Source organism: Saccopteryx bilineata, chromosome 1, assembly GCF_036850765.1.
Source record: "Saccopteryx bilineata isolate mSacBil1 chromosome 1, mSacBil1_pri_phased_curated, whole genome shotgun sequence".
NCBI lineage: Eukaryota > Metazoa > Chordata > Mammalia > Chiroptera > Emballonuridae > Saccopteryx > Saccopteryx bilineata.
The window spans coordinates 255,319,513-255,346,032 of NC_089490.1; the positions used below are offsets into that span (position 1 = coordinate 255,319,513).

The 26,520-nt window shown below is 46.1% G+C and overlaps 1 protein-coding gene across 3 annotated transcripts; it reads left to right on the forward strand.

The window, feature by feature from the left end:
• Positions 1 to 16,650: 16,650 nt before the first annotated feature.
• On the forward strand, positions 16,651 to 24,846 carry GAPT (GRB2 binding adaptor protein, transmembrane). 3 transcript variants are annotated; one of them, XM_066253569.1, is made up of 3 exons: positions 16,651 to 16,788; positions 22,634 to 22,697; positions 23,120 to 24,846. In XM_066253569.1, the coding sequence occupies exon 3, from the start codon at positions 23,131 to 23,133 to the stop codon at positions 23,983 to 23,985; it is 855 nt and encodes a 284-aa protein (XP_066109666.1). In that variant the 5' UTR covers positions 16,651 to 16,788; positions 22,634 to 22,697; positions 23,120 to 23,130; the 3' UTR covers positions 23,986 to 24,846. The 3 variants fall into 3 exon arrangements, with proteins under 3 accessions (XP_066109666.1, XP_066109665.1, XP_066109667.1); XM_066253568.1 differs by lacking the exon at positions 16,651 to 16,788 and adding an exon at positions 20,344 to 20,416; XM_066253570.1 differs by lacking the exon at positions 16,651 to 16,788 and adding an exon at positions 20,378 to 20,416 and having other exon boundaries at positions 23,372 to 24,846.
• Positions 24,847 to 26,520: the final 1,674 nt, after the last annotated feature.

A 26,520-nucleotide genomic window follows, 5' to 3' on the forward strand; every position in this document is an offset into this window, starting at 1 on the left:
CTCTATGCATGTACTCCCGAATTTCCTGTTCATTTAAGACCACTTCTTAAAATGTGTGATTGAAAAGCAACAATAGAGGGTACATTTCTTCCTAATACTGTCCAGTCCAGTTGAGTTTAGACTCTTTGAAGAATTTGTCACAAACTTTAAAATGAAACTCCGTTCAACTAGAATTTTTATGTATGGCCCTTTAAAAACATTTTCTTGTGAGTGAAGAACACTCTTTTGTCATTCTGTTTTAATAGTGACATAGTGTAAGATCCAGTTTTACTGTTTTTAAAACTATTTGAAAAAACTGGTCCCTTATTGTTCATTAACCTTGAAACTTACTGTATTGGGAAATCTCTGGGCACTGCAAGTGGGAAATCAAAAACCAGGAAGGGAGGTCTGACTAGATTAGTTTTAGCTTCCCCAATGCTCTCAGTACAGCAGAGAAGCTCAGTGAAGATTGTCAGACATATTCCAAGCAATGCTGTTTATGCAGAAGAAAATGTTAAAGTTACTCAGCTCGTACACGCAGAGTATTTATCAAGCTCACACTCGTAAACCAAGGGCCTTCCTCCCCTGGGGAGGAGGTCGTGTCCTCACAGAGGAAGGCAGGCAGACACAGGGTGCAGCTGTCCTTGTCCTGGACTTCCTGCTTTCTCCAGTGCTTCCTCTGGGTAAAGTTCTCTCACAGACCAGCTCTAGAACGACTGGTCAGCAGAGCGTCACACCTGTGCTTGCTTGCCCAGCAAGGATGGACCTCACCTTATCCTTACACCCTCCTAGAGCTGAGCTGTGTTTAATGACCTTTTAAGGAATTGTTTACATTCTATTTATTAGCTACCAGATCTTTGGCTGGTTGGACTCTTTTCCCATCTAGAAACTGCAGATAACAATACCCACCAAATAGTATTGTTGTGGAATTAAATGAAGTAGTCTACATAACATGCTTCCAAAGTGTTTGGAATATATTGTGTTTAGTAAATATTAACTATGAAGTATCTCCCATAACAATGACTGCAGCAATTCAACACTTTTCCTTTGTAATCCAGGAAAAAGAATGGATAGCGAACTCCATCTTTATTAAAACTATGGGGAGAGACTCCAAAGTATTTGTAGGGTGTATGTATGTGTATGCATATACCTATATATGTACACAAATAAAAGTATATTGTATATACATATAGATAAGTTATATATAACAAATATATATACAAAAATCACCACAGTTGTTTAGAATTTGTATTTAAAAATCAATCTTAAAAAAAACTACATATAAAAATACAAGCAAATTTTAGAATATGCAAAAAATATGAGAAAACACTAGCTATCAGGACATGTGGGGCACAGGTAAAGTGCTGGTACTGAACAGTTTACCTTCCACCAGGGATGTCTGGAGGCCACGCGGGGGAGGGAAGCTGCTGGCCTGTCGTGGGCAGAGAGCAAGGAGGCTGCTGGCAGCTGGGTGCCGGAGCCTCCACAAGGAGGAAACTGGAGGCAACGTCAGAGCTCTAAATATAAATATTTACACCAGTAAATGGAGAAGGAGGAAAATAAATCTATTTAAAAGTGATAAAACACACATTGTTAGCCAGTCCAGACTCTACCATTTCCCTCAAAAAACAGGGAGACAGAAGGCACTTACACTGACCACAGAGGAAATTTAGAGGATAATTGGAGACTACTTAATTCCATATAAATAAATCTGTGATGAGATGGATACTTTTCTAAGAAAATATTGATCAAATCTGACCCCAGAAAAATTAGAAAATTTAACAAGACCAGTTTCCACAGAAGTAGAGGAAATTGTCAAAACCTGCCCCTAAAAAGACATCAGGCCTAGGTGGTCCTCAGGCTGACCCTGTGACACTGTTGCAGTTAAATAGTACAGTGCTGTTCCAGCTGTTCCAGAGCATAGAACAAAATAGAAACTTAGGATGTATTCTTGTGAAGCAGCCATGACAGTGACATCAGGACCTGGTGGAGATTGTGCGTGCAAGGGTCACAGACAATCTCAGTTATGAGTGTGGACATTTAGAGGAAGTCATTAGCAGACAACCCCCAGTGCAGGAGCAGAACATTACTTCATGATGAAGTCAAGTGTAATCCGAGAATGCAAGGATGCTTCTACCTTGAGAATTCAGTGTCATTGATCTGCAAGCAGAAAATCCAGTGATCACTTTCATACATGTTGAAAGGCACTTGACAAAGTCAGTCAGCATCTATTTGTTTAGTAGCAGAGATCATCTGTATTTGCACACCCACCCCTGGGGAGGGGCTGCCTCAGGCTGGCCCCAGAACCCCATAGCTCAGCCTGTGGAGTTGTGGTGGGGGAAGGTCTTCTGCTCCAGGTGGTGAGGGAGGCACACAAAATAGAGTCAGTGTCTGGTCTTGATAAAAAAGCTTGAGGTGAGAATCAATAGATACCTACAATGATAAAATACATCTTTCAACTGAAACCCCAGCACTGTGCTTTGTGGGAGACCCCAGGAGCTCCGAACTAGAGTTAGGAGGTGGCAAGGATGCTCGTCTTGAACTACTGGTCCTTGTAGTTCAAGAAAGAGATTGGGACCCAGAGCAAAGGCCAAGGGGATTGAGTACAGATCAACAGTCACAGAACAGTCCCAGGATGGAGAGGACAGCACGGAGTGTAGTCAATAACATTCTAATAACGAGGGGGGTGCTGGAGATACGGGGGACCGTATGTACTTTGTAAGGATAAATGTGTCCAAGCACTGTGCTGCACGCCTGAAACTAATATACAGTAATACTGAGAAAAGAAGAGAGACTGCAGGTGTAAATGGAGAGTCAGTGAAACTGTCCCGTTGCAGATGAGGTCACCGTGTTCCTGGAAAACCCTAAAGAGGAAACATAAAGAGAGCAGAACACAGTGGAAGGGTTCAGAAAGCGATACACAATAGCAATCAGAAAGTGTGGTGAAAGAAAAGATTTCACAAAAGCAATCATTACACAAAGCTGACATATCTAAAAATAAGTAAGAAATATGCAAGACCTGTATGAAGAAAACTCTTAAATAAAAGACACAGAAGCAGGTTTGGACAAACGGAAAGCCATACCTGTTTTTGGAGAGGAAGACACAATATATCTTAAAGCTATCAATTCTCCTTAGATTAAATTATAAATTAAACTCAACCCAAATAAGATTACTTTTTTAAAAAATTTAGGTGCCCTGGCCAGTGGCATTGTAGATAAAGTGTCATCTCAGAGCACCGAAGTTGCGGGTTTGAACCTGGGGTCACTGACTTGAGCCCTGGTCAGGGCACATGTGAGAAGCAATGAATGGCACAACTGAGTGGAAGAATGAGTTGATGCTTCTCTCTCTCTCCCTTCCTCTCCAAAAAAATAAAAACAAATAAAATGGAAAGAAAGAAAATAAATTAGGTAAGAAGATTCCAAAGTTCATGTAATGTACTAGCAAGAATGTCAAGGAAAACTATAAAATAGCCTTAGGTACTGAAATATACCAGAAAGCTTCAGGAATTCATGAGATACTGACTCATGGATTTGCAACTTCAGTAGTGGGTCCAAGATACATAGTGTTTTAGTATTTTACAAAGGTTTCCAACGACATCAGTGAGGTTACCTCGCCGTTCAGGTGGACTATCTACTACATGCCACAGGGCCAACTTGGTCACCACTGGGGGAGAAAGTGCAGTGGATCCATCAACAAAACGAAAATATTATTTTTAACATATCACAGAGAAAGGGATAGTTTTCCTGTTACAAAAAGAGCTCCTATGAATTGATTTAAAAAGACCCATAAGTCAATAAAAAACAGACGGTTCCTATATCCACTCGACCTCATTTACAAGAAAAGAAATTGAAATTAAAACTTTACTGAAATACCCTTTCTTCCCATAAAATTGGCAAAACCCCCAAACCCATGTGAACATCTTGCATTGGTGAAAGGCCTCTTGTATATTGGTGAGAATTGGTACAGTCTCGGCGAAGAGTAATTTGGCAGAATCTGTCACATTTGGGGTCCAGGCACTGTACTCTCTTCCGGGCCGGGCCTGTGGAGACAGTCCCGTGCGCAGAACAGTGAGGAGCGGCACCAGGAGGGAAGCAGCCCGCCCGCCACACCCAGCCCAGAGCTGGCCTCTGTGAATCGGGTTTTCTGGTGAGGCCGCCGGGCCTGTTTGCCTGCATGTGGCCCGTGGCCGCCACCCCACTGCCACGGCTGAGCTGGGCAGTCACGCAGAAACTGTCGTGGCGGCAGTTTGCCAGCCCTGGAGAGTGAGGCTGTTCATTGGGGCAGTGCTTGTAACTACAGACTGGGAGACCTGGCTGGATAGCTCGCTTGGCTGAAGCCTTGTCCCGAGTGTAGAGGTTGCTAGTTCGGTCCCTGGTCAGGGCACATACAGCAGCCCAGTGTTCCTGTCTCTCTCTCCCTACCTCTCTCAAAAATATGTATATATTGGGAGGACGCTGGAGGACAACTGACCAAATGCTGTGCACCCAGATGATAGACGTAGGCCATTGTAACAACAAATGAAGAAGCTCTTTAACTCCTGATGTGGTGAGATCACCACAGGAAGTATTGTGAGAGGCCAGTGGGACAGTGTAGGGTTAGCAAAGCCTGCTTCCTTGGAGTAGAATATATATTTTTACAGTCTTAAATATGCAGACGGCACAAAATTTCTGGAAGAACGAATAGGAAACATAACAATGGGGTTTTTCCCATTTACTTGTTTGTATATTTATTTTTTTCAGGTGGATTATTTCCTCTCTGGTCACTTTTTATTAAAAGAATAGAATACCTATATTCAGAATACATATAAAATGTCCTTTAACGACAGGGTTTGGCTCCTCTAAGAAGCCTTGCGGGTCCGCCCTCCCCTGCTGCTCTGTCCTGTGATCCCGGTTTCGGAAGCACACCTCGCTTCTTGTGGTTTGTCAGGTGTGTTACTCTCTTCCCCGCAGGTACGGAAGCCTCATGGGGACAGGTGCACAGCTTTCTCAGGCGCTGTACTCCCAGTGTACAACAGTACATGGCACAAAGTAGGAACTCAATTTTGAGTATGGGGACAAATTTATAAATAAAACTTTTGAGAAGACTAGGAACACCCGAGATTTGATCCTAGAAGTCACTGAACTACTCTGGGCCTCGGTGCCATCGTCTCTGAGGGGGGATTACAGCACTTGTCAGGCTGAGATGACAGAGCCAGTGCCTGACATACAGTAGGTCAGCGAGGTTAGCTGCTGCTCAGTGTCCAGGAGAAAGCGGGGAGACAGCGCTAGGGAGGGCAGGAGGGCAGACAGCAGGGTGTGAGCCCATAGCAAGAAGCCCTCTCGCCAGCATCGGTTATGGATGGGAGTCAAACAAATCTGAACAGAGTGAAGTAAAGGGAAGGGAGCAAGCAAGCTCTGTGTTTTGTTTTGCATTTCAGTCACTATTGACTTGGGGAAGTGGTGAGAGAGGGGAAGAGAAAGCAACAGCCTGTAGGAGGTCATTGCCACCGGTCAGCGGGGAGGACGTCCAGCTCAGGACCTGGCTGTTCCCGGGGCCAGGGGGACCCCACCACGGGCCAGGCTTCTTCAGTGTTCTTGGGGATGCCTGCCCTGGCCGACAGTCCCAAACCCACAGTGCCCAAACGGACCTCCCTCGCCCTCCTACCCCACCCCGCGTCCACGCCCACAGCCCACTTAGTTCTGGGGATGCAGGCCTGCAAACTGCAAGCCTGGCTGTGAGGGCTGTGGGATACCTGTGCCCAGTGTCTCCAACCTGGGGGAGGGCACAGCCAGTGGCGAGGGAGAGGTGGGGTATGGGCTCCTCACTGGGGGCACCCTGGGTAGGTGGACCACTCAGGGAAGATTTCTGTTAAACTTACTTGTGAAAATATTGATATTGCTATTTGGACTTTTATATGTATAATACAGCTAAAGAAAATAAATTATCATCTCACTATTACTATAAATTAAAATTTTCATTTTAAGAGATGAATATAAAATTTAAAAAACCTATAAGCCAAATTTGAATTGGCAAATGTCAGTTTACAACTCCTAATTTTAAAAAATGTATCTCCTACCTCTGATGTCTGAATGGGCCTGCATTTTATAAAAACAAGACAAAACAAAACACCAAAAACCAGTAAACAAGTTGATTAATACACTTGAAACATAAAACATAATGAAACTTTGATGATATTTTTAAAAAAGTAAATGTGCAAACAAAAATTTCCTGGCCGACACTAGAAGTGACTATTACACCAAATCTTTAGCCTGAAAATTGGTAATTAAAAAGAATGTATTAATTCAGTCTTCTTGTAGCTCAAGGTAATATCATAACCCCAGGTGATTCGGAAATTTTTTATAGTTTTGTTAAGATATTGACAGAACTATATAAGGTTAAGATGTACTTCTTAATGGTTTGATTCATATATTACAAAATGATCACCACAATCAGTTCAGTTAATGTCCACCATGTCACACAGATACACAATAAAACAGGAAGAAAAAGTACTTTTTCCTCGAAATGAGAACTCTCAGCATGGGCTCTTCAAACCCCCGACCTCCCCCACGGCAGCGCCCACTAGTCACCTGGCAGTAAGCACATCCCTTGGGCTTGTTTTCAACCGTCTTCCTCCAATTCCCCACCCTCCACCCCCCACCTCTGGTGGAAACAATTTTATCAGAGAATACCACCTACTAAGTGTAGAAAGAATGGACAGTACTAGAAAGTGCAACCATAAGTAGTATAACTGGTTCTCTTAAGAATCAACATAGGACCAAGTCATCAGTTGAATGTCTGATAAGACACATTTTCAAATATCGGCTCACAGATTCCCTGCTGACAACCCAGGCGGGAGTGGGGAGTGGAGGTCAGGGCTGCACCTTTGTATCAGTAACATCTGGCTGCCACCACCTCAACGCACAATCCACACTGGCCATAGCACAATCCACACTGGCCATCGGGAGCAGTGGGACCCCACCACCCCTGAGGGGAGGACGGAAGTGAGTGCTCCAGACGTGGTCTTTAGTACAACATGCTCAAATCTAAGCCAGTCTGCGTTCTAACTTCAGGTTTAAAGGAAACAGGACAAAGGAATAAATTACATGAAAGACCAGGGGAAAAATGTAACAGAAGCAGAAAATAGACATTTTACAAGGCATCTAGCCTGGTCTCTCCCAGAAGCCCAGGGCAGTCAGAAGCAACTTGCAGATGGACAGTCAGGAGTCACAGAGAAGGCACCTGTGGTCCCTGGTGGCCTTGGTTTGAACAAAGCAGCTAGAAAATGCATCTGGCAGCAGTGGGAAAACGTGACTGAAGTAGGCATGAAAGAGTTACTGCTTATTTGAAACCACGATAAAGGTATTATAGCTCTCTCACTGTATATGAGGCTTTCCTCATTTTAAGAGACCCATGCATTGATGTTCGTAACCTACTTTTAAATGGCCAGAGACAGAGTGTGTGGGGGGGGGGGCATGTGTCAACAACTGTTTACTTTGGTGGTGGATGTATGACTGTTCACTGTACCCTTATCTACACAATTCTATTTTTGAATATTTTCACAAGTAAGTTTAACAGAAATCTTCCCTGAGTGGCCCACCTACCCAGGGTGCCCCCAGTGAGGAGCCCGTACCCCACCTCTCCCTCGCCACTGGCTGTGCCCTCCCCCAGGTTGGAGACACTGGGCACAGGTATCCCACAGCCCTCACAGCCAGGCTTGCAGTTTGCAGGCCTGCATCCCCAGAACTAAGTGGGCTGTGGGCGTGGACGCGGGGTGGGGTAGGAGGGCGAGGGAGGTCCGTTTGGGCACTGTGGGTTTGGGACTGTCGGCCAGGGCAAGCATCCCCAAGAACACTGAAGAAGCCTGGCCCGTGGTGGGGTCCCCCTGGCCCCGGGAACAGCCAGGTCCTGAGCTGGACGTCCTCCCCGCTGACCGGTGGCAATGACCTCCTACAGGCTGTTGCTTTCTCTTCCCCTCTCTCACCACTTCCCCAAGTCAATAGTGACTGAAATGCAAAACAAAACACAGAGCTTGCTTGCTCCCTTCCCTTTACTTCACTCTGTTCAGATTTGTTTGACTCCCATCCATAACCGATGCTGGCGAGAGGGCTTCTTGCTATGGGCTCACACCCTGCTGTCTGCCCTCCTGCCCTCCCTAGCGCTGTCTCCCCGCTTTCTCCTGGACACTGAGCAGCAGCTAACCTCGCTGACCTACTGTATGTCAGGCACTGGCTCTGTCATCTCAGCCTGACAAGTGCTGTAATCCCCCCTCAGAGACGATGGCACCGAGGCCCAGAGTAGTTCAGTGACTTCTAGGATCAAATCTCGGGTGTTCCTAGTCTTCTCAAAAGTTTTATTTATAAATTTGTCCCCATACTCAAAATTGAGTTCCTACTTTGTGCCATGTACTGTTGTACACTGGGAGTACAGCGCCTGAGAAAGCTGTGCACCTGTCCCCATGAGGCTTCCGTACCTGCGGGGAAGAGAGTAACACACCTGACAAACCACAAGAAGCGAGGTGTGCTTCCGAAACCGGGATCACAGGACAGAGCAGCAGGGGAGGGCGGACCCGCAAGGCTTCTTAGAGGAGCCAAACCCTGTCGTTAAAGGACATTTTATATGTATTCTGAATATAGGTATTCTATTCTTTTAATAAAAAGTGACCAGAGAGGAAATAATCCACCTGAAAAAAATAAATATACAAACAAGTAAATGGGAAAAACCCCATTGTTATGTTTCCTATTCGTTCTTCCAGAAATTTTGTGCCGTCTGCATATTTAAGACTGTAAAAATATATATTCTACTCCAAGGAAGCAGGCTTTGCTAACCCTACACTGTCCCACTGGCCTCTCACAATACTTCCTGTGGTGATCTCACCACATCAGGAGTTAAAGAGCTTCTTCATTTGTTGTTACAATGGCCTACGTCTATCATCTGGGTGCACAGCATTTGGTCAGTTGTCCTCCAGCGTCCTCCCAATATATACATATTTTTGAGAGAGGTAGGGAGAGAGAGACAGGAACACTGGGCTGCTGTATGTGCCCTGACCAGGGACCGAACTAGCAACCTCTACACTCGGGACAAGGCTTCAGCCAAGCGAGCTATCCAGCCAGGTCTCCCAGTCTGTAGTTACAAGCACTGCCCCAATGAACAGCCTCACTCTCCAGGGCTGGCAAACTGCCGCCACGACAGTTTCTGCGTGACTGCCCAGCTCAGCCGTGGCAGTGGGGTGGCGGCCACGGGCCACATGCAGGCAAACAGGCCCGGCGGCCTCACCAGAAAACCCGATTCACAGAGGCCAGCTCTGGGCTGGGTGTGGCGGGCGGGCTGCTTCCCTCCTGGTGCCGCTCCTCACTGTTCTGCGCACGGGACTGTCTCCACAGGCCCGGCCCGGAAGAGAGTACAGTGCCTGGACCCCAAATGTGACAGATTCTGCCAAATTACTCTTCGCCGAGACTGTACCAATTCTCACCAATATACAAGAGGCCTTTCACCAATGCAAGATGTTCACATGGGTTTGGGGGTTTTGCCAATTTTATGGGAAGAAAGGGTATTTCAGTAAAGTTTTAATTTCAATTTCTTTTCTTGTAAATGAGGTCGAGTGGATATAGTAACCGTCTGTTTTTTATTGACTTATGGGTCTTTTTAAATCAATTCATAGGAGCTCTTTTTGTAACAGGAAAACTATCCCTTTCTCTGTGATATGTTAAAAATAATATTTTCGTTTTGTTGATGGATCCACTGCACTTTCTCCCCCAGTGGTGACCAAGTTGGCCCTGTGGCATGTAGTAGATAGTCCACCTGAACGGCGAGGTAACCTCACTGATGTCGTTGGAAACCTTTGTAAAATACTAAAACACTATGTATCTTGGACCCACTACTGAAGTTGCAAATCCATGAGTCAGTATCTCATGAATTCCTGAAGCTTTCTGGTATATTTCAGTACCTAAGGCTAATCTGGTCCTTATTTTATAGTTTTCCTTGACATTCTTGCTAGTACATTACATGAACTTTGGAATCTTCTTACCTAATTTATTTTCTTTCTTTCCATTTTATTTGTTTTTATTTTTTTGGAGAGGAAGGGAGAGAGAGAGAAGCATCAACTCATTCTTCCACTCAGTTGTGCCATTCATTGCTTCTCACATATGCCCCGACCAGGGCTCAAGTCAGTGACCCCAGGTTCAAACCCACAACTTCGGTGCTCTGAGATGACACTTTATCCACAATGCCACTGGCCAGGGCACCTAAATTTTTTTAAAAAGTAATCTTATTTGGGTTGAGTTTAATTTATAATTTTCAAAACCTGGAAGCAACCAAGATGTCCTTCAGTAGCTGAATGTGCCGGTAAACAAGCTGCGGTCCATCCAGACAACGGAATATTATTTAGTGATAAAACAAAATGAGCTCTCGAGTCATGAAAGACAGTTCCCTGTGCCCGCCTGTAGGAGCCGTGTTCACGAGGACTGCTGCCTGGTATTGTTCTTCGTGGCCTGTCTGCAGGTCGGGCGCTGTGTGTCTCCCCTCTTTCTGGCATTACACCCACCTCACCTTCTAGAGTCGCTTCTGGCTGTCTTCCTACGCCTGATTTTTCTGGTCATGGCCATTTCTTCAGGCCCTCTAACTAACTCACAGGATTTCAGATGTCTTGGTCCATGTAGTCCCTAAAAAAGAATTGTGAAAATTATGTATTACCTCACACATATTTACATTGATATGCAAATTTTCATGAGATGAGTGGTTAGGAAAAATGTAACATCTGATACAGTGATATCATATGCACGCCTTAGACACATTCTGCCAAGACCATGGAGCTCTGGGAAACTCCCATCATGTAATGTGATTGGCAAGCACAGTCCTCACTGTCAAACTAATCAGCCAGAAAACTGTGTTCTCACTCAAGTGAGTGTGTGAATAACTGTTTCTGTGACAACCATCTTGCTTCTGAGTTCTAGGTCTTGGAAAGAGAGGAATAAGACAGAAAAAGTGAGAAGAAGAGAGGAGGCACAAGGCCTTGCCCTGAGTCTGCCACCAGGAGGAAGTTTCTCACAAAAGCTCTGCAGTCCCACCTTCTCCCTTTGTTTTGTGGGCTTCAGAGCTGTGCACATCTGGGGGACACACAACAGTAAATTCTGCACGGGTGGATGGACAGACAGAGGAGCGGATAGACAGTTGAAAAGAATGTTCTCCCTGTGTAAACTGGGAGAGGATGACCGTGAAGAAGAAAGTGGGGGAGGAGAGTGAGATGGGGACTCAGGCAGGTCTGTCCTGAAGAAGAGCTCACACCAAGTCCGGAACTTGAGGCCACCTGGTGCCCAGCACTCCCTGCAACATCTCAGGTGCAGTGTGCCCTCGTTCGAATAGACTTTTTCACGAAACTAGTTACATGTTATTTTCTGTTGTTTTTTTTTTCTCTTGTAAATTGACTCATTCTCAAAAATCTAATTATCACATCTTGGTGGATGATTCAGAAACCTATCCATCTCTGCTTCCATCAACAAGCACCAACCAGATGTCTCTATTTGATTTTGGGGTTTGTATGACCTTCCTTCCTTCCTTCCTTCCTTCCTTCCTTCCTTCCTTCCTTCCTTCCTTCCTTCCTTCCTTCCTCCCTCCCTCCCTCCCTCCCTCCCTCCCTCCCTCCCTCCCTTCCTTCCTTCCCTTTTTTCTGAAGCTGGAAACAGGGAGAGACAGTCAGACAGACTCCAGCATGCGCGCCCGACCGGGACCCACCCGGCACGCCCACCAGGGGCAACGCTCTGCCCACCAGGGGGCGATGCTATGCCCCTCTGGGGCGTCACTCTGTCGCGACCAGAGCCACTCTAGCGCCTGGGGCAGAGGCCAAGGAGCCATCCCCAGCGCCCGGGCCATCTTTGCTCCAATGGAGCCTTGGCTGCGGGAGGGGAAGAGAGAGACAGAGAGGAAGGGGGGGGGGTGGAGAAGCAAATGGGCGCTTCTCCTGTGTGCCCTGGCCGGGAATCGAACCCGGGACTTCTGCACGCCAGGCCGACGCTCTACCACTGAGCCAACCAGCCAGGGCCTGATCTTTCTTATCTCCCTCCCTCCCTTCCTCCCTCTCTCCCTCCTTCCCTCCCTCCTTCCCTTCCTCCTTGCTTTCCTATTTCTTTTTTTTTTTGGTGATGTCACTGTTTGAAGATCTCACATTAACTACAGATTTTCACCTCACAGCACAACAATAAAAATCTTCTGTAAAGGTGTTTCTTCGGTCGCCCCAGCCTGAAGTAGAATTTAGCTGTATCAACGACAACATAATTGTATGTGGCTTGAAGTTGTCCTGGATAAAGGGACATCCCCTCTATCTCGGCCCAGCCTCTGGGTGATGGACGAGGCACAGGCAGACTCACAGTGAGGAGCAGTGTGCTACCTTGCTTGTGAGAAAAGGAGAGAAGTCAAAATGTGTGGATATGAACATAACATATGTGTACACACAGGCAGGTATGTAGGAGGTGGGTAGATTTGGACAGATGGACGTCTGCTTCTATTCTCAGGACGAAACTCTGAAGGTGAGCCAGACACCGATGGAAACACATGGTGGTTAGGATGGGGGGGCACAAACGGCCTCCAGTGTACAGACACGGAAGCAACACTTGTTGGAGTTCATGTTTATATAATTTTGAATCATGTAATCCCTAAAATGGAAAATTTTTTTTTTCTTTTTCTGAAGCTGGAAATGGGAGAGACAGTTAGACTCCCGCATGCGCCCGACCGGGATCCACCCAGCACACCTACCAGGGGCCACGCTCTGCCCACCAGGCCCCTCCGGGGCATCACTCTGCCGCGACCAGAGCCACTCTAGCACCTGGAGCAGAGGCCAAGGAGCCATCCCCAGCGCCCGGGCCATCTTTGCTCCAATGGAGCCTTGGCTGCAGGAGGGGAAGAGAGAGACAGAGAGGAAGGAGAGGGGGAGGGGTGGAGAAGCAAAGGTGCTTCTCCTGTGTGCGCTGGCCGGGAATCGAACCCGGGTCCCCCGCATGGCAGGCCAATGCTCTACCACTGAGCCAACCGGCCAGGGCCTAAAATGGAAAATATTTTAAAAGGGAAGACATTAAGTGTAAATCAAAATTTAACATAACCATACAGAAGAAAGGATTACTTTAGACAATTAAAATATACTTTTGGAAAGATATTATATATTCTAAGGATAAAAAGAGTTTGAATTCAGTGGTTCTACTGTATTAACAGGCATAGGGAGAGAGCCAAAAGCGACTCCAGGAGGTGAGGTGGGTGTAATGCCAGAAAGAGGGGAGACACACAGCGCCCGACCTGCAAACAGGCCACGGAGAACAATACCAGGCAGCAGTCCTCGTGAACACGGCTCCTACAGGCGGGCACAGGGAACTGTCTTTCATGACTCGAGAGCTCATTTTGTTTTATCACTAAATAATATTCCGTTGTCTGGATGGACCGCAGCTTGTTTACCGGCACATTCAGCTACTGAAGGACATCTTGGTTGCTTCCAGGTTTTGAAAATTATGAATAAATCTGCTATAAACATCGTGTGCAGGTTTCTGTGTGGACCAGACTTTTTAACTCCTCTGGGTGAATACCAAGGAGTCTGTTGCTGGACTGTGTGGTGAGGGTGTGTCTGCTTCTGTAAGCAGCTGCCGAGGCCAGGCCTGAGGAGAGACGTCCCAGTGAGCCTCGTTCTGACGCGTCCCTGCACTGGGCCTGTCTGACACTGCGCTGCCTGGCTGCATTAGGCTCTCTCGCCCCACAGAAGTGCTCTTCTTGAACCTACACCTAATGGCAGTGTTCCCCGGCTCTGACCTTGTCTCCCTGAACGTCCCTGCTGCACTCAGATGAGAGCTCTAGAGCTGCCCAGTAGTGAGCAGGTTGTTCTCAAGACACTTCCCAGAGCCGTCCCAGCAGCAGGGACCCGGGTGCTCAGAGAAGCCGCAGCAGCCTGTGAGAGCCTCTCTGCTGGGGGACCCCGCCATGCCGCCACAGCAGAGTCTGTACTCGCCTCCAGTCTCCCCAAGCTAGTCAGAGACCTACACCTGGATGGCTGCTACTCAGGAGATGAGGGAGGGCAGGCTTCCAAAGGAGTGACACACTATGCTTGCCTCCTCATTGTTCTCTGAACTCCCTGGGTGTGTGAGAGGTAGACTGATACACGTGTGTCAGTGTTCTGTGCTCTCTGATATGTACTAATGTTTAACACCCCAGATGTCTGTTGTGATAGCCCAGAACAAGTGCTGTTTCATTTATTCACTCAACAAACATTTATTGAACCCCTTCCTCCTGATATGACAGACACTGCTAGAGACAAGCAGTGGACAGACATGGCCCCTGTTCTCATGAATAAACACTATGGGGCAAGGGGATAAAAGAATAAACATATGTAAAAGTGTCAGAGAATACTATGTGCTGTGAAAATGAGGAGAGTGAGTATAGGGTGACGGTAACTGACAGGTGTGTGGGGGTGACATACTTGGATGGTCAAGGAAAGCCTCCCTGAGGAAGGACACTCAAGAAGAAGGCTGAGTGACAGATGACGTGGCACAGGAAGGTCACAGCAGGTTAAAGGGAGCAGCTGTGCTCTGTCCCTGCAGGCAGGACAGGCTCTGGGCATTGGTGGGAAAGCCACTGTGCAGTGAGCATGGAGGAGGCTGCAGGGGAGGCAGCAAAGGGCAGGGAAGGCCCCTCACAAAAGCCTCAGCACCCGCCGTCCGGGTGGGGGTCTAATTCTAACCCTGGGGGCCACTGCAGGATCTGAAGCAGAGGCCTGATGGGTCTGACTGTGTTAGAAGTCATCAGGCAGGACTCAGGGTGGTAGGAGACAGGAGATGCTGTGGTCCGGAATAAAGACCTGAACTTGGGGTGCTTGGCAGATGACTGGTTTTCTGGCAGCTCTATCAGGTTCCCGTTTTATAGTGAAGAAAACTGAAGTAAAGAATTGAGCTGTTTCCTCACGTTCTACAGCACAGAGAGAGGATATCAGTTCTAAAAAGGCCTCAGTGGTCAACAATGGTTTGCTGGGGACTTTTAAAAACTAACATCCAACCCTGGCCAGTGGCTCAGTGGATAGAATGTCGGCCCAGTGTATGGACATCCTGGGTTCAATTCCCAGTCAGGGCCCACAGGAGAAGCACTCATCTGCTTCTCCCTCCTTCTCCTCCTTCTCTCTCTCTTCCCTCCCACAGCCAGTGGCTTGACTGATTCAAGCATCAATCCCAGCTGAAGAAACTCCTATGGTCCCAGAGCATTCAGCCTCTGGCACTAAAAATAGTTTGGTACTTGTAACATCAGCTCCAGACAGGGTTGCCAATTGGATCCTGGTCAAGGCGCATGTGGGAGTCTGTCTCACTATTTTCCCTCCTCTCACCTAAGAAAACAAAACAAAAGAAAAAAGACTAATATCCAAGTTGTACCCTCAGAAATTTTTGGAAAATTTTTGTTGCCTGGAACCCAATATGATTATTTAAAAAAACTCCTCAGGGAATCTAGTGAGCAACTAGATTCAGGGACCATTGACCCATTAAAATCCAATTTATGAAAGAGTAAGTCGAGGGCCTTTGTGATTGAATGACTGACCCATTCCGGTTACCATCAGAGATAGTGGTAGACGCTGAAGACCAAAAGGAGACAATCTTAAATTCCGGGTTAACTAATAAAAGCAACATACCGCGGTGAGAGAGAAGTCTGTGAAGAGAAGGAAGAACAAGGTGATGTTAGCCTGATCTAGTGTTACCGCACCTGGAGTGAAGGCGGTCGTCTGTAAGAAGACAGACAACCGGCATCTGGAAAGGTTTTAGCCTGAGCATCTCACTGGCTTACCTGAGGCCATAAACCACTCACAGCCACACCAGTGCTCTCTTGAGTTCCAGGTGCACGGTCCCAAGGCAGGAGAGGACTCTGGGTTATTTTTTATGGGGTTTTTTAACACCCATCCACGGTGTTCGAGTTCCTTCACAGGCTAGGGCTCCTCATGGGAATAGTGACACGGCACCGTCCCACACTGGCGAAGGTGAACCTAAAGCAGTTACTGTTCTCTGCGTCTCCTGATTTCCTGCTCAGAATCAGTGTGTCACTGGAGTCATTCGAGGCCTCAGAGCAAAGGGCTTCACAGTACTCTCCTCTGACCAGGTGGCCCTGCCCTGTGCTCACGCCCTGCGGGTTCGAATTGGTAATCATGACCTCGCTGTCCTGGGGAAAGAAGTGCCTGCTCTCTGATGGTTCTCGTGTCCAGCCTGCATGCTGTTACTTCAAGTGTAGGTTATATATACGGTGCCTCTTAATATTTATAGACATCGGCAGAACTAACCATGACCAATTTGGTGTCTCTAATTAATCGCAGTTTAAAAGACTCTCCTCAAATGAACAGCAATACAAAAAAAAACCCTGTTGTTACAGTTTTTCAGTTCCCTGACTTGCGAAATTGTGCCGACAGTCTAAGATATTCTGCTATAGGAACACTAAACTCTGCAGCTTTCAGTTTTATTTATGAAGAAGTAAAATGTTTTTATATTGAATGTTTACTCAATTTTTCCAATGTTTGGTTTTTTTTTTCATTCTGAATGAATAATTGGGGAAGGAGAGTGTTGTTCACTGAAGGTGCAGCAAACTTAGAGCTATGTTATCTGATCTGCAGAGCAATTAGGAAAGACTTATGCAGAGAGGGAGTTGCACTGAAAGGAAGTACATGCTAAACAAGAAAACCATTTTCAACGTTCTCTCTGAACGTGGTGACCGCTGCACTTAGCAGACCATGAAGGAGCCGCGGGGACCACCCAATGCATTGTTGTTTGTGAGTGAAGAAAGCAAGACAGAGAAGTTGTGTCACTTGCCCAAGATGCCAGAATTATTTCTTTTAGGTAAGATTGCTTTACACTTGTGTGTTTTACATCAAACAGGATTTTTTAGCAACACATCTCTTACGGAAGTCAAGATTATAATCTTAGAAAGCAGAAATTCCCTGCTTTAACCGGTGCAACCCAAGATTCAGCTGTAGCACCCACCAGCCTTACCAACTTCCAGGCTTGAGAAGCTACAGATAAAGTTTACATTCATCCAACTCAGAGTCTATCTACAATTTAATAAAGTGTCCCTCTGCTTGGACTTGGGTGGATCAGTTTACCAAAGAAGATGGTGATCTGAACGAATCAAAAGCACATATCTATTTATATTTATCTCAACCTTTCATGACTTTTAAAATAACTTAGTATTCAGTCCCATTTTTTAAATTAAGATACAATTTGCACAAATCTTAAATGAACAACTTAAAGGATGGTTACATGTATATACATCTCGTAACCACCACAAAGAGCAAGACATAGAATACTCTTAGCATCTGAGAAGGTTCCCGGTGCAGCTCCCCGTCTGGAGTGACTCCGGGCTCTGACTTCTGCCATCATTGTTCGCAGATAAGATTCGCGTGAGTTTGAGAATGGAACCACACACTAGGTACTGTTTGTGTGCAGTTCTTTAATTCCACATGAAGTGTGTGAGATCCATTCACGTTATTCGTGCATATCAGTAGCTTGGCTTTCTTGATGCTATATAGAATTCCCTTGTGTGGATGTACTGTGCTGTCTTCACCCCCATGCTGCTGACGGGTCTTTGGGATGTTTCTAGTGCTGTGGGATATTGTGTAGACATCAGTTATAAACAGAAATGGCCTTCACTTCTAGGAGTGGAATTCTTGGGTCATTTTACTTTGTTTTCCTTTCGGTGTCTTTCATTTTAGCCCTGGACCACAATCTAACTTTTTAGGTTCTCAAGTGAACCATAAAAATTCACCTCTCGGTGGGCCGACCAGGTGTTCCAGATGACAGATTTCACAGCTTAAAATGGTCCACCAAGAGGAAACATCTTTCACGGTTCACTCCCCACAGTGTCTCTGATGGGTTTTGCTCCTCTGTTTCCTTCTCCTTAACTTCATCTTGTCTGTAGTCTGACGTAATGTGGAGGGAGAGGGACAGCAGAGTCCTAAAGGGGACAGGCAGGACCTCCCTTTCCCTTCCTCTCTTGTGGAGACCGTGTGGTGCAGCGTGAGGTGCGGGCAAAGCCCCAGGCTGGGCGTGGGTGTCCAGGCTGGATTCTGCCTCCTGCGTCATAGCTTCACATAGCTTCTCTCGCAACGGGTTCATGTGTTTAGACCTGGCCACAGACCAACCTCACCTGCTGATAGGACCAGCTTTTGCCCCTAGATAACGTGACCCTGGTTTTATTTGGGCTCTTCTCATTCCTGCTGCTCAGCATCCTCACTGTACAGTTTCCGTGACTCCTTGGCCCGCAAAGTAGCACTCTGTGAGCTGGTGACTCATTCTATTAAGGCTCTCCCATGAGCCCATCAGTGTAACTGAACTTGCTAGCTAATATCTGTATCACCTTTCCCGGGTAACAGGGTGCCTTGTGCTAAAATGTAAGTTTCCCTGATGCACTTGACAACTAGCCCAGGGCTTGGGGTTCCTGGCAGAATGACCAGGAAGATTTACTCAGGCACGCTTTCGGGTAAGACCCACGTGCACAAATATCTGTCCATGCTTACAATCTCTGAGGTTGCTCAGTCCAAGTATCTGAAGAAAAAAAGAACATGGTTCAAATAAATATATTAACTGACATAAAAAAAAATTGCTAGGAATGTCAATCGCAATTACATAAAGTGGTTGTTAGTCAATGACTAGGAGAGGAAGGTTTGTTGGGATATGATGTCCAGTCCAAACTGCTGCAGAACAGATCATCTCCTCCTGGGCCCGGTGCTCCCCAAACTACACGAAACACAGGAGACCGAGGCATAACTGCTGGGATTTAATTGTTAATAAACCAAGAAGACAATAAAAGTGTGGCTTTCCAGGCCAAAGGTAGGAAAACACAGAACTTGAGGCAACACCTGAGTGGTACAAGTTATGCAATCATTCTGTTTTGCATAAACATAGCATTTCTTCTATAAATTCAAAGAATGATTTTATACTTCAAAAAAATTCTCTTACTTAAAAAAAATTCTTAGCTAGAGAAAAGGGCCAGGCAATGTCCCTCCATTTTATTCATGTGTAGAAAATCTGAAGCGTGAAGGGTTAAATAACTTTCCTAATTTCAATGTTGTCCTGACCCATAGAGTAGGTGGCGTAATTTTGCGTGAACACTGTATTTATTACTTTACGCTCAGACTGTGTGCGACTGTTTGAGGGATGGCTAAGAGGGCAGATGACAGACATGTGCTGAGACGCAGCCTCCTTCACTCTGGAGTCTGCCGGGAGCACTCCTGTTCCACCTTGATCAGCCCGGTGCCCTGTGACCGCCTGAGCTGGATGCCCGTCCCTGCTCCCGCAAGCCCCTGGGCAGAGTGCGGGAGCCCGTAGCTCCCGGCTCTGAAATGGCTGTGGACTCAGCAGCCTCTCCCCCGGGTGCAGGAGCCTGGGGAACCTGCTTATCACCCCCGAGCATGGCGCCGGGCACGACGTCCGTGGCCGGTCTGCACTGACAGCACTGTTCTCCTGACATCCCAGCGATACTCAGTACCAGAGCGCAGCATTCCCGTTTCTGTGTTCCAGCGTTGTCTCTGAGAGGCTGTTGTGTTGGAAATGCGTCACTCATGCTGACAGACAGCAGCCCTGTGGTTCAGCCAGGTGCAGCAGGCAGACACCAGGCTGCAGCGGTGGTGATTCGTTCCCCCAGTTCCCCTTCCCCTGGAAGATGGGACAGATAGCAGCCTCCCCCTCAGGTCGTGGACGGGATTTACTGGGTAGTGACAGAGGGACAGGGGGTTTAGAAGATTCCTCAGCGCTCAGAACATGCTAGTTTCTTTATTTAGAGGTCAAAGAGTTTTTGTTTTGTTCTTCACATTTGGTTTTTCTTGGCTTGCTATAGCACTGCTCACAGCCTTTCATATGCCGAGTGCCTATAAATCTGCAGAAAATCCCAGAAATAGTGCAGCTGAGCGTGTACTCAGGGAGGTTCTTATCATCGGTTTTAAGATAATATTAACATTCCCTGAACCAAAATTGGGACACTGGCCTAACAAGTATAGATGCCACCGGAGGGGAGAGGGGGCATTGGGACACAGTGTTTGCAATGGGAGCTGACCTATCAACAGACAAGAGACAGACAGACAGATTCTGTGTTACCTCACTTAAAAGTCTTTCTTTTTAAAAAAGTGAAGTGCAAGTGAAATGACTGATTCTAAAGTGAGGGCTGAAAATTCTGCTCAAATAAAAACCAGCTAGGCTTTATGCATCGGTTTCTGGTGAAGTGGGAGGATGATATCTTGATCAAGATGCAGAGCTGGACCTCCTTATTCAAGCACTCCTGCGGTTATCTTCCTTCTGGTGCATCTGATCAGAACTTCCGCCAGAGCCAGGAAGCTTTTCAAGTATGAAATAATCTGAAAGGAGGAGGAAAGAAGGAAGTAACTGACCCAAGTGAAAAGAGGAACAGGCTCCAAACCAAAAGAGGTTTAAAATGTAACAAACCAGCAGAGCGCTCTGAGCCACCACTCCCAAGGTAAGCAAGAGCCTGACTTGACTGCTAATGAAAAATGTTAGGAATCAAGGGTCATTTTAACAATCAGTGACTTTTTTATCTTGTCAAACACAGACTTTGGGGCCTTAGGATGTGATGGGTGATGTTACTGTTTCTTGATTCGTGCGTGTGTGTGCGTGTGTGTGCGTGTGTGTGTGCATGCGTGTGTGTGTGTGTGTGCTTTGCCGTTGCCTTGTTTCCAAGCAGAAGGACAGACTCTGGCTTTGAAAATTCCAGAAATTTAGCAACAATTTGTCATTTTAAGACCTATGAGTAATTGTTAGGTTACCTGTCGGAAATATTTTCCAAATCAAAACTAAAATGTCCTGTCCTCTTTTAAAGTGTGTGAAGTGAAGCTTGTTTCGGTGCTGAATTATACTGAAAAGGCTTTTGTTTAACATATGTTCATTCCGCTGGGTCTTTGTTTATGAACTTCAGGGCTTTTCCTATTAAGTTATTTTGAATGGAAAGAGTGCATTTATTTTCCCATAAAAAAATCTCTTTATCTAAGTGGACATCTCTTTGGCAAACAATTTTAATACTTGTAATGTACTGAAATGTCTACTCTGCATAGAACAACATAGATGATAAGTTCTCCAGGAAGCAGAGAGAGCAGCTCATTACTGTACCTTCAGGGACAGCTGTTGGCCTCCCCACATCAGGTGCAGGCCCAGCACCTTTTAAAAAGCTGATAAATTTCAATGTTGAAGTTCAGTTCAAATATGCTGGCATAACATTACTTAAATAAGTACTTATACCGTAAAATGCATTATGTATAGTCAGTTCTCCTCTGTTTCAGAAAGGAAACACATCCCTCATAATTAAAGTCGTTTGCCCAACTTTGTCCTTGACACAAGTGTTGTGTCTGGCCTTGCTAGCGGTGGGGGGGACTCATCCAACAAAAGTGTCAGAGATTATTTCATGTCTCCCCATTTGGGTTATCTGTCCCTATATTTTATCAATAAATTTTATAAGTTAACTGCGCCTCATATCTGATTTGGTATTTCACCTGAAATACCAACTTGAAGTTTTGTCTGTTGATGTGTTCCGACCAGGAACAGATTTGGACGCATTAACTATCAGACATGATCACCACAGAAAACAGGGCCTGACTCTGGGCTTTCTTTTTTCTGTTTATCATTATTACGTTGCCCTAGTTCAGGTCGCTCCTTCATGAACAAATATTCAATAAACCAGCTCTTCTGTGTCTAGTGCTGGTGCTGGTAACATCGAAACAGATTAGCTCAAGAACTTCAGAGCTAATCAAGCTATACAAGTTCAGGGCAGCTGTGCTTGACAGTCATTTATAGAAATTTGGGTAAGAATAATATTTGGGGGCAAGTTTTACTTGAATCTTGATTTAGTATCTTCTTGGTTGTTAAAAGAAGTTAGTTAACCTCTTTGATTTGGTCTTTTCTCATCTATAAGATGGAGATTACAATAGTATCTGCTTCCTGTGGTGGCTGTAGGATTAAATGAGACACTCCATGTAATGGTGTTTAGAGGGTGATCCAAAATAAGCTCCTGACTACATATTCTCAATGCTTACATTCAACAGATGATGGTAATCATTTCACGAGCACAGTTAACAATATTGGATGACTATATTATTAACAATATTGCATATTTGAAAGATCCTAAGGAAGTAGATCTTAAAATTTCTCATCACAAGAAAACAACTGTAACCATGTAAGGTGATGAACAATACCAAAAGGTAGCAATCATTTCAAGTATATGCATATAGCAAATCATGTGCACATCTTAAACTTATACAATGTTATATGTCGATTATACCAATGAAACAAATCAAAAACAACTGTCCAATATATCTATTCCAGTGAGTAGGCAGAAGGCAGGCAGTAATATTTTGTCGATAACATCAAAATTGAACGTTCAGTCTAGTTGAACATGTTCTGTTTCCTCCTATTTGCCATTTTAGAACATTGAAGTAAACGCTCTAAAATGATCTTAACTGAGTGAAAATTGGAAGTTTTGAGAAGGCTGGTGATAGGAAGGCTTTCAAAGATACTTTGTTTTATATCACAGAGCTCTTTGGTTCTTTTAAGTATAAACTGTACCCATTAGAAGACATGTTTTCAACTTTAAATTATCAACTTAAGCAATTCGATGCTAAGACCTGGAGTCATTTGTGTATTTAAGCGTTTGTTCAGTCAACATTGTTTGCCTCTTCTGTGCTAGGTGCTTTGCTATTCACTAGGAATACGAAGATGAACAGACGTGGTCTCTGCCTCCGTTTAACCAGGTAGGAAGACACCCAATTTCCAATAATTTAGGTCATCACGCTGTAATAGAGAATGAACTTGTGTGGGCATGTGGAGGAAGGAGTGACTAAGTGTCCCACCTGCTGCACAGCGCAGGTGACAGTGATGGGATCAGCTGCACATAAATACTCTTGTCCTTCCCTCCTGCTGTGTCCAAAGCATTATCCTTCGTGTGAAAATTATTAGCCTCATTGTCAAGAAACCATATGAAATATCAGCAATAAAAGCACTCAGACTTGGGCAGGGATGGATTCTTTTAAATCCCCTTCTGCCCTCACAACAGCCGATAGTGTGCTGTGTGTTAGAGCAGACAGGATGCTGGTGCTAGTGTATTGGTAGGAAGTAGCAGATTCTGATTACAATAATGTAATAAATATGCAATTAATATGTTTTTGACTTATAGCAGGTTTCTGGATGGCTGATCACTCCTCCACCTTCCTTTTCCTGAGTTTACTATTCTGGTCTTTTCCTTCATTCATTTCTGCTTCAGTCTATGACTCAACAAAAGCAAAAGTAGAATGGACGAAACTTCCCCCTGACACGGTACAATTGTACATCAACAGTCACGAAGTGACAAGCATTAGCTACAATGAAAGTCACCTTCCCAAACTTCGCTTTCTCAATCTCTCTTCTCATTGTGTCCGAACTTTGTCAGAGAAAGCTCTCTTGGGTCTGAAAGAGAAATGCCTGAAAAAGCTTCCAGAATCATCCTTGAACCAAACCCAGGAAGTAATTACGTCGGTCTGTGCCTGTGAATTCATCAGGAGCTACACCACCCCACCAAACAACACAGTTTGTGCAGAAATGTTGACAAGCTGTGGCAACGGTTCTGTGGGTATTTCTCTGGGGCTCTCCCTTCTGCTGCTGCTACTGCTGCTCTGTGGAATCGGCTGTGTGTGGCACTGGAGACACCGGGACACGACACAGTTTGCCTTCCCCAGGTTTCTGCAAAGGAGAAGCAGCAAGAAGAGAGACTATTCCAAAACGCTATCCTTGAGTTCCTACGTCATCAGCTCGAGGTCGAAAGTTCAGACCCAAGACAGCCAGCCTGCTGCCAAGGGAACTCGCCCACACGACAGCTATGAAAACTTGGAGGCTGGTGGGTCCAAAGCTGAAGAAGCCTACAAGGAGCTGTATGAGAACACTCGGCAGTGCCACCTCGAGGACCACATCTATGGAAATGCAGTGTCATGTGACTATTACAACTTCCAGAGGCTGGGTGCTCCCAAAGCCCCTCAAGAAGAAGACATATATATTCTTCCGGATTGATACTGACTTTTACATCCCGGGGGTAGCTACAGGAGGGTGCTCACTGGGACGTTTATTGTCAAGCAGGTGCCTCTGATGAAACTCAGTGTATCTGATCTGAGTCTTCGCTGCGTGCATCACTCTGGGTTAAGCCTCCGTGCCCCTTCCACCTCCTTGCCCTGGGCCGGTTCTGCGTTGTGTTGTGCTGATGCCCCATCCAATGTTACCTGCTACCTTTTCCGTTTATTCTTCTCTCCACCACCTTCTTCTGGCTCAGGTTACGTGCCACGCCCCCTAGCTGGTCTTTCTGGCTCGGGTTTCCAGTGCTTAGAACTTCCCTGCGGTGCCGCGGGATCTGTCTTCAGAAGACATGGCAGTGGTCAACATCCCTCCTTTACCTAAAACCTTCTTTTGCAAAAGACATAGTACTCATACTTCTAACTGCAGAATTCATGGTTTTCCACTGTTGTTTCCATCTACTTTTCCAATGACTTTGACTTCTCTGCTTTCATCAGAATCATCTCAAAACAGGCTGAACTTGTCCCTCTTCCTGACTTCCCTGTCTTCCCCTCCCACACTGGCCCCTGACCATCACACCTTCCGAGTCAGTAGTCCAAGACGTCCACCATTTTCTTTTCTGATCTCCCAGAGATTTTGCTGCCTGTTCATTCCTTGAGCATTTAAACATATGAATGTTTTCTGTGTAATTTTAATATTTAGATATGTCATGTGAGAATGTCTTAAATTCCTGCTAAATATTAAACTGCCTCATCCATTTGGCCAAAATGCCTGGATCGTTGTGTGACGCACTCTGTTCTTCAAGGGCCAGAATTGAATTGTACTTTTTGCTAAGTAGTTTTGAAAAAAAAAAAAAAAACTAATAAATTTATCCATCCTAAGAATCTGTGCTGTGTACCTTTTATCTACTTCTTGCTGTGCTGTGTGCATAGAGGGGTCAGAGAGTGACAGTGAAGACATGGGTTCTGAACAAAAACAGTCTGGTTGGAAAGGAAAGACAGTAATCAAAAAATAAGCACTGCATTACTTATTAAGCTGTGATATCTCATCTCTAGACCTACCCTGAGTTGCTTAGGCTGGTACTTTGGGAACCACATTTTGCCTTTGACAGGTGGACCCACACTGGATCCTGTCAGTAGGGGGCGCTAAGGAGAATGAGTGGGACCTTGTTATGGTGTCCTGTTGCCATGGACTTACCCGGTGTCACCGCTCTTTGAAGTCTCTGTCTCCTCCCAGTCCTCCCAGAACCAACCCATTGCACTGTCCTGGGGCAGCACAGCCTGGCGCACCCGCCCCCAGCATGGGAGAGCCGGCTGTCCAGGGCCCTGCTCCACACCCGCCGCCCGGAGGGACTGGCACTTGGAGCTCTGGGCCCCGAGCCTGTAGGCCCCTCCCGGCTCTGACTGCCCCCCACCCTCAGCGCTGTTGCCTGCGGCATCTCTCCGGGCACCTCAGGCTCAGATTTGTCTTTTCAGACTACCGATACTTTTTTGGCTAATTTTTTACATTCATTTCTCCCTGCTAAAACAAGCTGATATGGTTTTTATTATCCCAAGTGGACCCAAAATGATACAAATAAAAATGTATAATAGATGCCTTAAAGGAAAAAACGGTCTCTGTTTCTGAGAGCAGTGGTGGTAGGGAAGTGAGTCTGGGTTTTAACAACAGGGACAAAGGAGACCTCTATGAGGGCAGACTGGAGCGGGGACCTGAGGACGGGGGCGAGCTTCTGTGTGCCCATGGCGATGGGCATGGCACGGCCGGCGTGTGAAGAGAGCTCGAGGTGCCAAAGACTTCACCGAGCTCTAGGACCCGGCGGGAGCAGTGTGGCTGCAGTGTGAGGAGGGACCGAGGGGACCCTGTGAGGTGGGGGGAGGGGGTAGCAGAAGACACAGTGCTCCTAGGGCCTGGCATGTGGCTCTGGTCCTCTGGTCCACTGGGGGTGCAAGTGGACCTAGGAAGGTGTTTCAGCAGAAGAGTGATGTGATAATGTTTACATTTTAAAAGAGTTACTGGATTGGGAAATGACTGGAAAGGAGCAAGGTGTAAATTCATAAAGTTTAGAAATAGTTCCTTTTTACCTTCTGTAGAGGGAAAGGTTTCACATTGCTCTCAACTTCTAGAATGGTCCTGGAGCAGGCAGTCATTTAAAAGTCTCAAATAAGAAGTTTTTTTGCTGGAATAATCAATACCCATGCCTACCTAGCACCCAATCATAGGCACCAAAGTAGGCAGACAGAGACCCCAGCGGTGCCTGTCCTTGGTCGGTGCTGGGAATCAGCTGGGGAGAGCAAGGGTTAGCGCAGGGCAGCTGAAGGGAAGGATGAGTGTCCCTAAGGAAGTGACCAGAGAGGTGGGCGAGAGAAGCAGCACCAGAGGTTGTCGGAACAGTTTTCAGTGGCTTAAGCTGGAGCCCATTCAGTGCGGGGTCAGTAACAGTCTGGGGCAGATTGTTGTTACTATGCACAGAAGGGTAAGGCAGATGGAAGGGAAATGTTTGAGGGTAAGATGCCAGGTGCTGGCCGTGGTCTCGGAGAT

What these genes read in the sequence shown, in the direction of transcription:
- GAPT (XM_066253569.1), top strand. Translation starts at nt 23,131, where the DNA reads ATGGCTGATCACTCCTCCACCTTCCTTTTCCTGAGTTTACTATTCTGG.